We start from the raw sequence: 15,700 nt of genomic DNA on the forward strand, positions 1-15,700 counted from the left end.
ATACTTTATGCTCCATTTCCTTTTGCACTGACAGATAGCAAAGTTGGAGAAGGACACTTTACCAGTCATTTTGAGAAAGAAAAATGTGTCCTTACACCTCATGAAATAGGTCTGAAATTGTCTCTTAACTGTCTTCTCTGATAATTTTTACAGGCATATCAGTGACTGAATATGCAAGTGTTCCATTTATTGCTCAGAAAAATGTTATCAGTTGTTCAGTATTTTATAAATTTTGCTAGGAATAATATACTACCTGAAACTTGTACTGTCTTTTGTACAGCTTTTCTAGGATTTTGCTGTATTGAAAGCTTCAGATACAATCTTTGTTTCCTCCATGCCCCTACCTTTTTGTAATTTTACTAGAATTTCAAGAGTAAACTTAAGATCTTTTTTCCTATTCTCATCAGCCACATTTTTCTTTTTCTGACTTGGATGCATTTATACAAGTCTGTGTATATCTGAAGTTATTAGATAATAAAAATTAAAAGACAACTAAAACATTTGTAATGGTGAACATAAGAATAACAGGTATCATATGAAAGCCATGTGTAACTAGGGATAACTCAGACTTACTTGTAGTAAAATTATTAAAGCTTGAAGGCTCTCAAATATAAAGGAAGAGATTCCTAGAAAGTCAGTGGAAAGAAGTTGCACAAAAGTCTTACCAAAGTGAAGCTGTAGTGTTGTTTGGTTTTTTTTTAATCCAAACTCAGTGAAAAATCAGACACATCTAGGGTTTTGATGAAATTGGTAAAAAAAGAGGGAGGTTGGGCTGAATATCCCAATTTCTTTTTCCAAAATAAATTCTGAAGAAGAAATTAATAGTTTAAAATTAAGAACTTTCTCTGTGGCTTAGTACTGACAATTGTACTTAAAAGTTTTGCAGTTCATAATATGGCATCTGAACATGATAAAGTTACAAGCTTCAGTGTAAATAAATTACTAGTAGTCTTTACAGTGGATCATTTTGCATATACTTTTGTGAGATAAAAAAATAATAATCTGTTTTTAATTAGTCTATTTTAGTATTATCCAGTGGAGTTAGTACAGCACCACGAGAAGATGATAAGATATTTATAGAAGAAAATACGTTGTAAGTACCATCATACATCTTTGCTCTTATTGCCCAAACTCCAAAGTGCTTTGCAGGTACTGGAGAAGACAGTCTTAGAAACACCAAGTCTGGGTTAACATCTAAGTGTTTTTGATATGAGCTTGTGCAGAGCCATTACGTCCCTGCTTCCAGGACAGGTGTAAGGGGTACTAGAATTTTAGAGATCTTAACAATGGAGGAAGTAACCAAGTTGTTGCCAGGCTGCAGCCCAATACATCCAAAAGCTATCCTTTTAAGTAACATCTTACTTGCTTCGTGTTCCATTTTAATGTAGCAAGACGTTGATAAATTTGTACGTACTCCATCAGTCGCAACTGAATTTTGCCATCCACACCATATCAAGCAGGTTGTGATGTTGGATTGAGATAATCTGTGGTGCATTGCTCAGAATTTGTGTGTTAATTGGGAGTCGCTCTTGTATTCTGAGCCCAGTTTTGCTCTTGCTTATGGATGTGAAAGCTGCTAGGCAAGAGCTAGGCCTTATTATTATTATAAGCTAGTGGCAGGTCAGTTAATAAGTTTAATGGTTAAGTATGTTGGGGATAAGTATTTATTCTGCTTGTTAGGAAAAAGTTTGCTATTGGGGTATATTTTTAGCACTAGGTAGTTATCATACAGTATACTGTTTTCAATATGTGTGAAAAATACAATTATTTTTAGAGACAAGAATTATTGTTCATATGCATTATTTATTTCTTCTCTCTCTCTCTTTTTTTTTTTTTTTTTTTTTTTTTTAAAATGCTACAGAGATTTTACAAATTCTTATGAACCATTTGTAATCCCAGAATATCTTCGGGCACAACTAGAGGAATTTGAAGCTCTCTGTGACATTTCAAATAGTAACAGTTATGAAGGAGTTTTGGATAGTAATCCAGATCAAACCTGTGAGAGCTTGTACGAGTATGTATACATTTGTGTGCTTAGCAGTTTAAAGGGTTTAATACTACTTCATAACTTTTATAACATATTGTATTAAGTCCCAGAATTTGAGTCTTGGTGGTCTGGTGTATGTAGGTATGTACATAAAGGTATGTCCTAATGCTTTGAAGTAATTGCATGTTTTTTAGTAAGACATAGGCAAGAAAGAGTATTACAGAAAATTTTTATGCTTAGCTAGAACACCATCTTCCAAATGACCGTTCTTCAGTAGTTCTAGAGGTTCTTTGCTTTTAAGTATTATTGTGAAAATAGAATGTGTGAAATACAATTTTAGAATTGCATGAAAAAACTTTCATTAATAATGACAACTGGGGTTTTTTTGGTTTGTTTTTTTGGTTTTTTTAAGCTACTTCTCTCAAATCTTGGACAAACATGGCCCTATGGAAATTAATAATAAATTACTAGTTGGGGAATACGAACATTTCCCTGAAGAAGCTCGAAAGATGGTAGAAGATGAAGGTGGTCTGAAATCTTTTCTTCTGAAATCCCTTCGTTTCATTATGGTGGATAATCTTATTGCCTTAAGAAAGCATGCAGTTCTTCTTAAAGAAAGTACAAACAGAAATGAGACTGGAGATAATGAAGAAGAGAACGGTATAGTCTGTGATATGCAAGAAAATTCTTCCCGGAACAAGCTACAGTTAAATCCAGCTGCTGAGGAATTCAGACCGCTGTCTTATCCTAAGCAACCCCTTATATCAACATCTACTGACTTAACAGTAGCAAGTTATGAGACTCCACAATATTCGCCCTGGTCTTTTCCTACTTCACGTAAATCAATGCATTCTTTGCATCATCAGAATATTGATACCATAGAACATGAGTCGTTGTATTCAGATATTTTACTAAAGTGCTTTGATTCTAAACATTCTGGTATATTTTTGCCTCAGACTTCCTGGGGTTATCAATATGGAAGAATATTGCCAGTGCCTTCTCAAATGCCTCTTATTGCAAACGATGCTGAGCAGCCTAGTTATGCTGATCATGCAGCTCATCAGGATAATGATGAATCAGCAATTTCAGACAGCAAATATGTCTTTAGCAGTTTTATACCAACTGAAATACAAATGTATGAAGACCCTCAGTGCCAACTGGAGAAAGCGGATAAGACATTTTATGAAGACAATTTTGCTGTTGCAAATAGTACAAATGAAGCTGAATGTGGTACACAGGTTATTAAGACGGAAAAAGAAAGCAGAGGTATACCTCTAATGAAAAACAATCCTCATACAAGGATGGTAGCTGTTCAGGTAAGAAATTAAAATGCAACAGTTATTTTGAGAGCTTTTAAGTGAGAAATGACAGTGTTGAGCACTGGAAAGTGCAACTCCTTTTTGAATGATTTCTTTATGACTTGCCAAAGGGTCAAATGTTGTATAGAGTTTCAAGAGCAAATATTCAAGTCATACTTCCAGCCACCCAAATGTAAGGGATCTTAAAAGTAGTATTTAGCATTCTCTAGTACTTATGTCCCCAAAAAGGTCACAAGTTGGAAGATATTGAGGTGTTTATCAGACTGGGAACTTCAGTTTAAGTTGCTGATACTTTCTACAACTACTCTTGTCTTTCATTTGTAATTCTTTAAAGAGATGGTCACTGAATTTTGTTCTGCCTGAAATTTTCACAGATCTTTTGACCCAGGATCAAAGGAGGGAACTGGTGCACATCAGTTTAAACTTTGCTTTAGAGGTTAAGGAAAGTCCTTCTGTGTCATTATTTTTCTTTCTGTAATGAGTTCAGTGATTGAACTTTCACAATATTTGAGTATTTAGATCGTTTGTACATTCTGACAATTGCTGGCTGATGCTTCCCTTGTGGTCATACAGTGGCAGCCCAGCTGTAGGTTGAGTTCAGGGGGCAAACTCGCTCACATTTCCTTTTCCCTCCTGAAGTTAAAAAAACCTGAAAATTTTGTCCTACAGGCAGAGAAAGCGTTGCCGAACCCCCCAAAAGGGGCAAGGCGTGCAAGTGAACAGAAGAGGGCTGGAGTGTTCACTCTTTAATGGTACCCCAGAGTTAGATCAGCCTACACCACTTACGAAAACACACTTCAAGTAACAGAGGGAGACAATGGTCACATCCACATTTGTTACAGAAAACGTTTTGGATTAAGATGCCAGGTTTTCAGAGTTACGGACATGGCAGTTTCACACATCCATTTATGAGAGTTTATCCAACATGCTAGAGGGACTGCTGGGGATGAGTTCCTCATCTTCATTTGTTTCTTGTCATTAAGGGAGGAATAGCTGTTTATAGCTGTAAGATAAATAGTTGTCCTGTTATTACTGCTTTCTAAATTAGGAAAATGTTAATGTGCTTTTTTCAAACTTGTTTTGTATGCAAAACTTTTCTTCACTTTCAGTCTTTCCTGAGCAGTTGCTGAAAGTTAGTTTCCCATCAGTCTTGGTGGATGAATTTCATCACTTGGCTGACTGGGCTTTTAAAATGAGATTTCTGTTTGGTTTGGAACACATGCAACAAAGAGATAACAGAAGAGGCAACAGTTTTGAATTTAGTGAATTCTGGTTAGCAGAGATCAAAAGAGCGCTAGGCAACAGCGCTTGTTGTTTGTGTTTGCAAAAGTGTGGTAGGGCAAGGCATGTAACATTATCTGACTGTGATTTTTAATAGCCTATTAGAATGGCAGCATCATCAGCTGGATCTTTAATATGTTGCATGAACAGATTTTAAACTTCAGTTCTTTCAGTAAGTCTTTGATGGGTGGTATTAGAGGAAAACAAGCAGGGACTCTGAAGGTCATTAAGTCTAGTCCCTTCTAAGTAGAGGCACTTATGTAGTAGATCTTGAGTTTGGGGCCACAAAACAGCTCCTCAGCGAGCTGTCAGACACTGTTTTTGCAAGTCTTAAGTTTTCAGACATTTAGAGCACAGCTGTGTTTAAAGACTCTGAGAACTGTTCTTAATATAAATGCTTCATGGTCAATTAAACTAGGGAAAGATCACGACAAAAAAAAGTGCTTTCATTAAAGATTGAAGTCCATTTCAGAAATGCTTGGATAATTTCTTTTTACATTGTAGATAGACCTACTTCATAATGTAGTTGGATTTGTAAAATTGTAGGTTAGCTACAAAGGCTCCAAAGCAGAGCTGACCTACTAGTTCCATGTATAAACTGGAAAGCTTTTTAATCAACTGATGATTCTTTGTGTTCTAGGTAAATTGTGAAGTAACTGATAGGGAAACTAATACCCTGCCTTTTCAACCGTTTGAAATGCAACAAGTAAGTTACCTGCATATTTGTATTTCTTATGAAGAAGGTTAAAGGAATGCCCAAAAATTTCGCAGTGAAAAGATAAAGGTTCTCTGAAAATGACATGTTTTAACAGGAATTTTTTGTTTTGGTTGGTTTTGTAGTGTGTGTGTGTTTTGTGGTTTAGGTGTTTTTTTGGGGTTTTGGGGGGGGGATTCCCCCCCCATACTGTCCTGTATTCTGTGATGTTGTTCTTGGAAACTTCATGTAAGCCCACAACAAGGAGGTTTTGGAACTTTGTTCTGTAGCTATTCAGATGTTGGAGTATGTTATAGGGAAATTTAGTATTTTCTCTCCAAAAATCTTGGGGTTTGATTTAAATACTCCATTTGGGCGTATAGACAGCTCAGACTGAGGTTAATGGTAGTCTTATGTCATGGTTTAACCTGTCAGCAACTAAGCACCACACAGCTGCTTGCTCACCCTCCCCACCCCCAGCCGGTAGGATGGAGGAGAGAATCTGGAGTCAAAAAAACAAATTAAAACCTGTAGGTTGAGATAAAGACAGTTTAGTAGGACAGTAGAGGCAGAGAAAATAAGAATATTAATAATGATAAAAGAATACACAAAGCAATTGATGCGCAATGCAATTGCTGACCACACACTGACTGACGCCCAGCCAGTCCCTGAGCAGCGATCGCTGCCCCCCGGCCAACTCCCCCCAGTTTCTATACTGAGCGTGATGTCGCATGGTATGGAATAGCCCCTTGGCCAGTTTGGGTCAGCTGTCCTGGCTGTGCCCCCTCCCAGCTTCTTCTGCACCTGGCAGAGCATGGGAAGCTGAAAAGTCCTTGACTCCTGTAAGCACTGCTTAGCAACAACTAAACCATCAGTGTGTTATCAGCATTTTTCTCCTACTAAACCCAAAACACAGCACTATGCCAGCTACTAGGAAGAAAATTAACTCTATCCCAGCCGAAACCAGGGCATGTCTGTACAAGAAGATAAAAGCGAGAAAACATGGCCTTTGAACTCATCGTATTCCATTCATGGTCAGACATGAATGTTCATTTCCTGAGCTGGATTGAACCTGTTATACAACTTTCCCTTAAACACCCCCCCACCCCCAAACCAGCCAACCAACAAACAAACAAAAACCCCACCCTGACCACACTCAAGATTTTGCATCGCAACTGACAGCAGACTGTTCCTTTAGATGTCATGAATGTTTGCTGCCCTGTGGTAACAGATACTAGATTGTTTTTTGTAACTGATTTATTTTCAGGGAGATATTCTACGTGTGGAAAAAGAGCATCAGGTATTAAAAGAACAACTTAAAGAAGCACAGGAAAAATATGAACAGTTAGAAAGTCGAAGCTCGGAGGAAATCAGTGCTTTAGAAGAGCTTCTGAAAAAAAGTGTTGAAGAGACTGAGGTAATGTTTTTATCCATGCAACAGTGGGACAAACTGCAGTGGCTCACAAGATTGGTTGTAATTGATGAACAGTATTTTTGAAACTTGAATGGTAGTCGTCATTGCTGTGCAGTCTAACTCAGCAAACCTCACAATCTTTGTGTGTCATCTTCATTTGAACACACTTAAACACGTAGGGTATTGGTTGCCTCCATCTAGTGCATAGGTGTTGGGTTTCATTCAACCCAAGAACAAAAAAGCACTACACTTGCTGACTCTTTCCTCCTCCTTTATTTGTTGGGTTTGCTAACAGGCTTTATTTCCATGAAAATGCCTGGGAGGAGTAGTCCCCAAACAACACTATCAGCCTATTATCACTCTGACTTGATTACTTTTATAGTTAAAGCTGTATGTAGATGCTGCAGGCTACTCATTTGTCTACATGAAAAGGAATTTTTCCATTTAAACAAAAAATAATTCAAGTGAGACCAAAGCCATGTCTTACCGTGCCCTCTCTTTAATCTTTAGTAAGATGGGGCTTGTCATTCAATCTCAGTTTAATATATTTTTTTTCCTTTTAGTGATGTGTTGGAGTAAACTCATGTGCTGCAGCTTGGGAGCTCCTGAGTTCTAGCTTTACCCTGGCAAACTTTAATATGAGGATGATGGAGTCTTGCATCTGTTTTTCTGTGTGAATATTTGGTAAAAATGTGAGCTCAGAAAGTTTTGAGCTGAAAGTGTGGCTGTATGCAGGGTGGATGAACTTGTCCACAGGCATTGTAGTCACTTATTTTTAAAAATACTGTCTTTTATTTCCCAGTGATGCATTAATGCTACTTCGGGTTTTTTAAGCAGTTAATGGCAGCCATACGATTCACTGCTGCCTTGCTCTGTTATGACTTGTAACTTGCCAGCTGTTAGTACTGAAACAGCAGTATCAGTACTGATTTTGAGCTGGATTTCAGCATGTATTTGTACGTGACACTGTGGAACTGGATTTCTTCTTTCATCTGACTGCAAAACAGGGTTGCAAGTATTCTGAAGCCGTGTAAATGAGGTGTGCAGATCATTGCAGGAAAGCATTTATGATATGTTGCCCACGCTAAACACCTGAACTAGCAGTAAATTTAAGCACTAGTAAAACTCTGTTACTGTAATTTTCACTGGCTTAGCTTCTGCTCTAACTTGCATTTGAATAAGATAGTGTTTTCAGAAAGAATGTTTTCTTATTTTCTGTTTTTAGGTATCAAAGAATGAACTGGATTGGCTTCATCAAGACTTAGAAATAAAAGTGAAAAAATGGCAACAGGAGAAAAAAGAAAATCAAGAGAATTTAAAAGCACTAAGGAACACAGCTAAAAAGCAAACGGAGAGCAATGATAGGTACTAATTTTATATACAGGTTTACCTTGCTTTGCCTTTGCTTGATTTTTTTTTTTTTTAAAGCAGCAGTAGGTACAGTTATTTCTGATAGACTATGATAAGTTTCACTATCTACTGATCCCATGGTGTATGTTGCCCTGATTATGTCATTCTGAAATGAGTTAAATGCAATTCTTGGTTTAGAGCTGCCGTTAATCGGATCTCCATACAGCGTTATTTAACTTAATTAATAAATACTACTCCTTCATTTAAGATTTTCCTACGTTTTCCAGAATCCTTTAGATCTGCACTGCTTTTTCACTTTTCTCCTTTATGACTTACTATTGCTTCCTCAGCATGCTCCTCTGCTGCACTATATGATTAGCTTTAAATTTTCATTTCCATTTTCATTCTTCCTTCTTCTGTCATACAATCAACCCAACCAAACTCTGGTCTGCATCTGTTTTTCTTACAAGCTTTTTGTCTGTTCTGCCACATAAGCCTATCTGAGGATCATCCAAGGATGCAGGTTTCCTTCTTTTCTAGTCCTATCAATCATTTCTCACATACAAGTAAAACTGCAAGAACCACATAACTGCATGTGTCTGTTGTGGGGGTGTTTTATCCATCTTTCACCTTAAAACAGAAATCTGCAGGGCTTTCCATGGAACTTAAATCAGTAATACCAATGTATGAATCCCATCATGATACTGTGTGCAGCAAACCCAGCTGTTCCCCTGGCAATCAGCTCGCTCTCTTCAGTGAACTTCTGCCATCGCCAACAGGCATCCACGAGATCACGTCACTGACGTACTGAAAATTAAATAGTGTGTCATTCGATGAAGTATTATCAGTAGCTTTTGCTGAAACATTCTAAACACTTCAGAAATCTTTAAGTAACCTAATCGTTGGCTGTGTAACCAGCTAGATATTTTATCACAGTAATAGGCTGAAATACGTACATGTCTGGTTTTGTATCTTGATTTTTTTTCTTTCTTTTAAAATTACAGGTAAACATTTAAAATAGCTTCTAGGTAACTGATGAAAATGACCGACTTAACAATAACTTTTTTAATCAGATTTGACAATTCCTACTGTATTTTTAGTGTTTTCTCTCAGTTTACAGACCCAAGAAGACTTCTGTCCTTGAATGCTGTTGTATTATCTTTAGTCTGAGTAGTTTGGGCCAAATCTCTCTTGAAAAATCATTGATCTGCTTTTGTATTAGTTACTGCTTGATTAGGAATACATTTCATAGAATCATAGAATCTTTTAGGTTGGGAAAGACCTTTAAGATCATCCAGTCCAACCATTAACCTAACACTACCATGTCCACCACTAAACCAGTTAAGGGTAGAGTAATAATTTTATGTTTCCTGGCCTGATGGCTGCATTATTTTTTAATGAAAGTAAAAACTAGGAATCATTAAGATTGGAAGGAATCTGTAAGATCATCAGTCCAACCATCAACCCAACACCACCATGCCCACTAAACCATGTCCCAAAGTGCCACATCTACCCGTTTTTTGAACACTTCCAGGGATGGTGACTCCACCACCTCTCTGGGCAGCCTGTTCCAATGCTTGACTAATTTAAATGCACTTATAGTATTAAACAGCATATAAAACATAGATTGTCACTGCTGCATAATTGTCACTATCGTTATAGAGGAACGTGTCACGTATTTGCTTGTGAAAATTTTTCAGAACAAGCTTATTAAATGTTTGATTACTCTAGGTATTCAAAGACCATTGATGAGAAGGAAAAGCAGCATAACATATGTTTAAATACATATCTCGATACCAGGTAAAACTCTTCTACCTTCAGCAGTTATTTACGTTTTTCTACTGTTTTGTTGTTAATTGGAGTTGTCTGCTTCGCTCTGGGTGAAGGCTTAGAAAAAATAAGCACTTTAGATATTTAGAATAATAAAAGTCTGGGTTTTCAAAATGCTCTCATACATTTCCCTTGATTATATGCTACTGTGTCCTAGAACACGCATTAGAAGCTGGGTGTGGTACAGATGTACTGAACTATTTACGTAGCTTTGGATCTTCACATGCTTATAGTCCTAAATGTATATAAGGTTACCTAAATATTTTCTAAAAGTTACTAGTTTGCACATAGTATAAAGTCAAGGTTTCATTTATAGATACATTCTTTATATATGTGATTAGGCTCAGAACAATGATACTTGCATGACTGCAGTAGTCAAACTCCTATAAGCTTTTTAGGTTGCACAGTGAAATGTGGTGAAGAAACCCCAAAGTCGTGTCCGTGGAGCCAGCAGTATGGCTACACGAGCGTGGTACTATGCCTGAAGGCACAAGCTGTACAATGTAAATGGAGATGCCTGGTTCTGGAGAAGTAATAGCTGTAGAAAACCTCTAAAATGCCATAAATTTTAAATATTACTCTGTTGTAAATGTTACTCAAATATTTAACTTCTTTTTATTTCACAGTAATAAATTTGCTAATGAGAAAGTAAAATTGGAAGAGCTTATAAAAAAGAGTCAAGATGACTGCCGAGAGTGTGTGAAAAGAGCTGTTAAAGCAGAGGTACAAACAAAAAAATCTTAAAACCTTTTGCTAGAGCTTGGATCATTTGCGCTGATAATAGGTGGGGAAGGTAACTGGTGAGGTCTTATCTAACAGTGTACTTTTTAAATGGCATCTAAAGCTTCTCGTAAGCATGTATCAAAAGTGTTAATCAAATATTGGCAAGTGCTGATCATGATGTTGTCCTACAAAACTTTGCAAATAATCAAGGCACGTTATTATTGACCGGTATTAAGAATGCACAGAATTTGGGGCATATAGTATTGCACCAAACAAAATTCAACTAGTAATTCAGCTTCATAATTATCCTTGCTATGAATAGATTCCATTAGTAAGAATTAACTATAGGAACATAAAAAATTCCTTGTTAAAAGTAAGTCATGGTTAGTGAATATATACTTTATCAGGTAGAATCAGAATGCAAAAACAGACTTGTGTGTTTCACTGAAAGGAGGAGAGTACTGATACATATCAAGATTTTTTTTCTAAAACAGTATGTTTTATACTGGAAATGCTTAGAATATCATGAACAATTCTCCCTTCTTAAGAAGGGCTTGAAGACTGTGTTCAGTAGGCTTCTGCAGTAGGATTTTATAAAAAGATTAGATCGTTGGTCCATGGTCTTCAACCATGCAGTATTTAAAAGGCTGCCTTAATCACTTAAAGTAAGTGTGTGTGTATATATATATTTTTACATATATATAGGATAAATTTCAAATGGAACATTTATGGAAGCTTTCCACTATCAGTTGAAGTGAATGTAGCCTTTTTATCCTCCCAAAGGCCTCCCAGGGCTGTTAATTCCACTTGAAATTCCTCACCGTAGGAACTGTGTGTGTGTTGTACTCTGTATCATCAAACTATTGTTTCAGATGCTTACTAAAATCTATTTTGAGGTTTTATTCCTTGTGTTAACAGCAGTGCTTTTACTGCACTTCTGTTTTTTTATGCAGTTATGTTTTGTTACAGATATCAGTACTCAACAACTGGAAGGAAACTGAAGTATGCAAGCTAAATGGTGTAGCTGCCAATGCAGAAGCAAATCTCAAGGTGTTGAAGTCACTGAGCAGGTATGGAGAGTTTACACCAGAAATTTCAGTACTATTAGTTGCTAAGTACGAGTAACTACTGAGTGTTTAATCACGATCATTTAACTAGACAAGTCAGTTTTGCTCACAAAGGGGTGCTAGCCAAAAGGTGTGTAGAATGCAGCTTTCCTGAAGCTGAGTTTCTTCTTAGTCTTAAATTACCAAGATGTGTGATACTTCTTGTCTTACTCTTTCTTCGCTGGGGAAGATCAGGCCACTGGGAACATTCCAGTTATTCCTGCACAGTGTCACTGGGAAAGGGCTGCAATGTAAATAGAAGAGAGCGCAAACAAAACTGCTGGGCGTGCAACAACAGCGCTTGTTCCTTACAAGGAACTAATTTCGCCCTTGGCGTTACCCTTTTTTAAAACTTACGCCATGTTCCCTTTCCCTGTTTTTATGTTGCCACAAAATACTAACTTACATTTGAGGAGTCTACTTCTAAGATTGGATAGGATCAAGTACCAGTAATTTAACTGATTTCAACTTAAAATTGCTTGAAGTCTTCAACTGTGATTTAGTTGGTAGGGGGGAAAAAGTTGTACTATAAAACCATTGGTCTTAAGCAAAAATAATGGGAATGTTGGAGTTTAACTGAAAATCTTGAATACTTCAGCAGCTCAGCTTCAGCAGCACCTAAGTTGAAGTCACAGATTGATTCTTGGGAAATATTTATTTCAAATGTAAAGAAACAACTGGAAAAAGTAGAGGTAAGCTTTAATTTCTCTTAACACGCTTTAAGTTGAACTTTGGAAATTAAAACAGAATAAATACCTTAAATAATTTTGTATTCCTTTTTTAAAACACCAGTAGCTTGTCCTCCAAATACTGAACTGCATTTTTTTTTTTTTTTACTTACAAAAGAAAGGTACCGTTTTAAGTCCAGATTATTTAAGTATAGTTAAGTTACAATGAGTATCTTCAATTTTATAAAGGCAAAAATCCGTCCTGTATACACTTGCCTCAAAATTGGATCCCACATTAATAAGTCTAGTCTCTGTGTTCTTTTGTATTTTTTGAACTTTAGAAATTCATTCCACTTCTTTAAAAACAACAGAAAATTCTCTATGAAAAGTTAAGACTTAAAATGCCTAGGCTGAGTTTGAAGAGCTGGAAGGGGTTTCCCAAGCCCGTTCAAGCATCAATGCAAGTACTTAAATACAGATTTATGTTACTATAGCAAATGGTAGCCTTATGTCTCCATTTGAAAGGCCTGGTATCTTTGGTGTTTTGCAAAAAAGTAGTTGTGTTAATGCCATTTTAAATAAAGAGCGAGCTTTAGTTAATGCTAACGTGGAGGATAATTTGTCCTTCTGCAGGCTGAGTATGAAGAAAAAATCCAGATGGTGAAAAATGGTGCACGGAACTGCCTCACTAAGATGGAAACTGTGGAGCTTTCTTCTCCTCCCAGCATCTTTGTATGTATCTTACATTTGATAGCGGTTTGTTAAGTTCTTTAAGTTTGCATCTGTATGGCTATTTTGCATATGTACATGGACATGTACATAAAGAACTTGAATATATAGTCTTGAATACAAAATAATCTGGCTCTCCATACGTCCAGGTAATGTTCAAAAGGAAAAGGTGACTGCAGATTAGCATGTTGAAGGACGTTCTCAAGTCCTTCGAGAGGCTGAAGCTGTTTAAAGTTAACTTTAAAATGCCTCATGTTCTGTCTGAATTGGGACTAATACTTCTGCATATCATGACTTTCCTGTAGCACCAAAATCCACAGGGACAAGGCCCTGTTACACCAACATGTGCAACTGATTATGAATACCAAAATCTACTTCCCAGTCATATCTGTTATGAAATAGATCGAGTATAGCCATTTATGGAAATGCATCTGTAGTGACTATGTCCCAGATAAATACTATTTAAAAGCATTTTCTCATGGGCCAACAGTTCCACAAACGCTTTGCTCAAATCATGTCAGTTACTTGCGAACCCTGCGATTGTTCCTGGTGCAAGGACGAAGTCAATGCTCCTTGAACTGTTCATCAGCACGATGGTGGGGAGAGAAATGACAGCGGTAAAATACTTACAGCCAAGCTAGCTGCAGCAGCGGTGCAAACAGCCTACGTGCTGCCATTCACTGACGGTAAAATTGAAACCAGGGCACAGAGGTGATGCCCAGTCCTGAAGGCCAGTAGCATTCAGGAACCACTGGTCCTGGGACAGTTTGGAGTAAGGAAAAAAGGGTTCAGTCTTCTCTCAAAATAGGGGAGACAATTGACTCAGTAAGTAAAATGCATTCATAGTACACACACATGTGAAATCCCTGAATTCATTGAAGATGCCACAGAACTTTTTTTTAATGTGTATTCTCTGCAGAAAGTCATGTTTTTTCTTTTGGTTTTGGTATAATTTAGATTCAAGGCTTTGTTCTAATACTGTATATTTATGATTGTTACTACAGTTTTTCTGGACTTGCATAAGTAATAGTTACACTTATGCTCTCCTGCATACCTTTTCTTCCCCACTTGTTTCTAGGTATCTCCTTTCTACTTATTGGCACAGAACTCTAAAGAATATGTAGATAATTTGGTTACCATCCTTAGGTTACCATCAATTTACAGGTTGGGAAAGAGCAACTTCTGAGCCTCTTGTTCTGCATTTGGTATCTATTTTTACTGCAGTAATACAGGAGTAAGCTTTCAGAATAGAGATCTATAATTCTTTCAGCTTTAACAGGACTTGAATAGGCAAATACCGAATCCAAACAAAAAAGACTTAATGAAAACCCTTTTTCTCCGGAGCTGTTTAATTAATTCTGTTAATTAATTGAACACCTTTACAGGGAAGGTAAAATACCACTTCAAAAAGGCGGTAAACTAAAGAACACAGAACGAGAACCAGCAGGTTTGACTACGAAGAAGTGTAGAATTTTAGTTCTCTGTGTTAGAAAGCCACCTTCCTAGAGCAGTCAAATTCTGAAACAAATAGCAGTCATGGGGTCAGACAACTAAACTTATTTGAAGGAGTTCTTTCCATTTATGGAAGAGAGTCATTAGTGCAAAAAGAAGTCTCTCTGGATCATGTCAGCTCCAAGTTTTTCAAGATGATGACTACAGCTGACGTGTTTCTGTTTATATAATCCAGTGTAATTTTTTTGATAGATGATATAATCCTTTTCAGATTGATGGCACTTCTTTAAAGCAGTTCTGTTTCTACTACCAACTTGAAGCTATACTTCTGTACAACTTGCAGCTGTCCACCAGCCGTGCATTCTTTAGCAAAGCAAGAAAAAGTTAAGGGAACGGTTTGCATCTGTGCCATCCTATTTAATCCTGCTTCAGACAGGTTGTCTGTATGTAGTACCTATTAAAGAGCAACTTTGTGCAATACTTTTACCTAGGTAAAGCAAGTTAAGATAAAGTGATGTGACCTTCCAGTTCCTTAGCATGACCAAATGTGTCACAGTTCATGCTGCAAATGCTCAAGAGTTCTGCTCAACTTATTTTAATGGCTATTTTTCCTGTGAAATCTGTTTGTTTCCTAGGCAAAACAAGGTAGACCTCCAGTCGGTGATCCAGCCATTGTCGTGTATTCTTCTGCATCTGCACATCCTAGTTTACTTCCTGCAATTTCAAGTTCTGAAGATCAAGGTCCAACACACACTTCGCTTAAGACACAGGCTGGAGTTAAGCCAGCATATGTGAATCCTAAGGCTTGTTCTGCAAGTGGCGGATCAGTGAGAACACACTCCAAACCTCTGGAAGTATCATATTCTGATAAAGTGTCGGCAACTTGCCCATCAGGGATGTCTGGAAGCAATACTCAGCATGTCCAGCCAAACCAGAGCCACCAAGATGACTCAGCTACGCAACTGAGGCCTTCTGGACTTGCAAGCAAAAAAATGCTTCCAAAAGCATTTGAAAAAATTATTGTGCATCTACAGAGTATATTCCCAAACTATAGCAGGTATTTGTTTTAACGAGTATAATGTTACGCTGAGTAACAGAAGTTCTGATTAAAGGACAAAAAGAATCGATTTCTTAGTCGATGGCTTCT

At 37.1% G+C, this 15,700-nt stretch overlaps 2 protein-coding genes across 2 annotated transcripts in view; one reads left to right on the top strand and one right to left on the bottom strand.

The window, feature by feature from the left end:
* TTC3 (tetratricopeptide repeat domain 3) overlaps window positions 1-15,700 on the top strand; it is a 67,664-nt gene that overhangs the window by 48,502 nt on the left and 3,462 nt on the right. Inside the window, exons 31-42 of the mRNA XM_075710844.1 lie at window positions 1,017-1,093; window positions 1,862-2,014; window positions 2,400-3,303; window positions 5,228-5,293; window positions 6,549-6,698; window positions 7,921-8,060; window positions 9,777-9,845; window positions 10,502-10,598; window positions 11,568-11,668; window positions 12,306-12,396; window positions 13,006-13,104; window positions 15,189-15,610. Coding sequence (XP_075566959.1) covers window positions 1,017-1,093; window positions 1,862-2,014; window positions 2,400-3,303; window positions 5,228-5,293; window positions 6,549-6,698; window positions 7,921-8,060; window positions 9,777-9,845; window positions 10,502-10,598; window positions 11,568-11,668; window positions 12,306-12,396; window positions 13,006-13,104; window positions 15,189-15,610 — 2,369 coding nt within the window. The remainder of the gene's footprint in view (window positions 1-1,016; window positions 1,094-1,861; window positions 2,015-2,399; window positions 3,304-5,227; window positions 5,294-6,548; window positions 6,699-7,920; window positions 8,061-9,776; window positions 9,846-10,501; window positions 10,599-11,567; window positions 11,669-12,305; window positions 12,397-13,005; window positions 13,105-15,188; window positions 15,611-15,700) is intronic.
* VPS26C (VPS26 endosomal protein sorting factor C) overlaps window positions 8,832-15,700 on the bottom strand; it is a 34,365-nt gene continuing 27,496 nt past the window's right edge. The window contains exon 9 of the transcript XR_012831064.1: window positions 8,832-8,852. The gene's annotated coding sequence lies outside the window, so the exon portion shown is untranslated. The remainder of the gene's footprint in view (window positions 8,853-15,700) is intronic.

Source organism: Pelecanus crispus, chromosome 1, assembly GCF_030463565.1.
Source record: "Pelecanus crispus isolate bPelCri1 chromosome 1, bPelCri1.pri, whole genome shotgun sequence".
Lineage (NCBI taxonomy): Eukaryota > Metazoa > Chordata > Aves > Pelecaniformes > Pelecanidae > Pelecanus > Pelecanus crispus.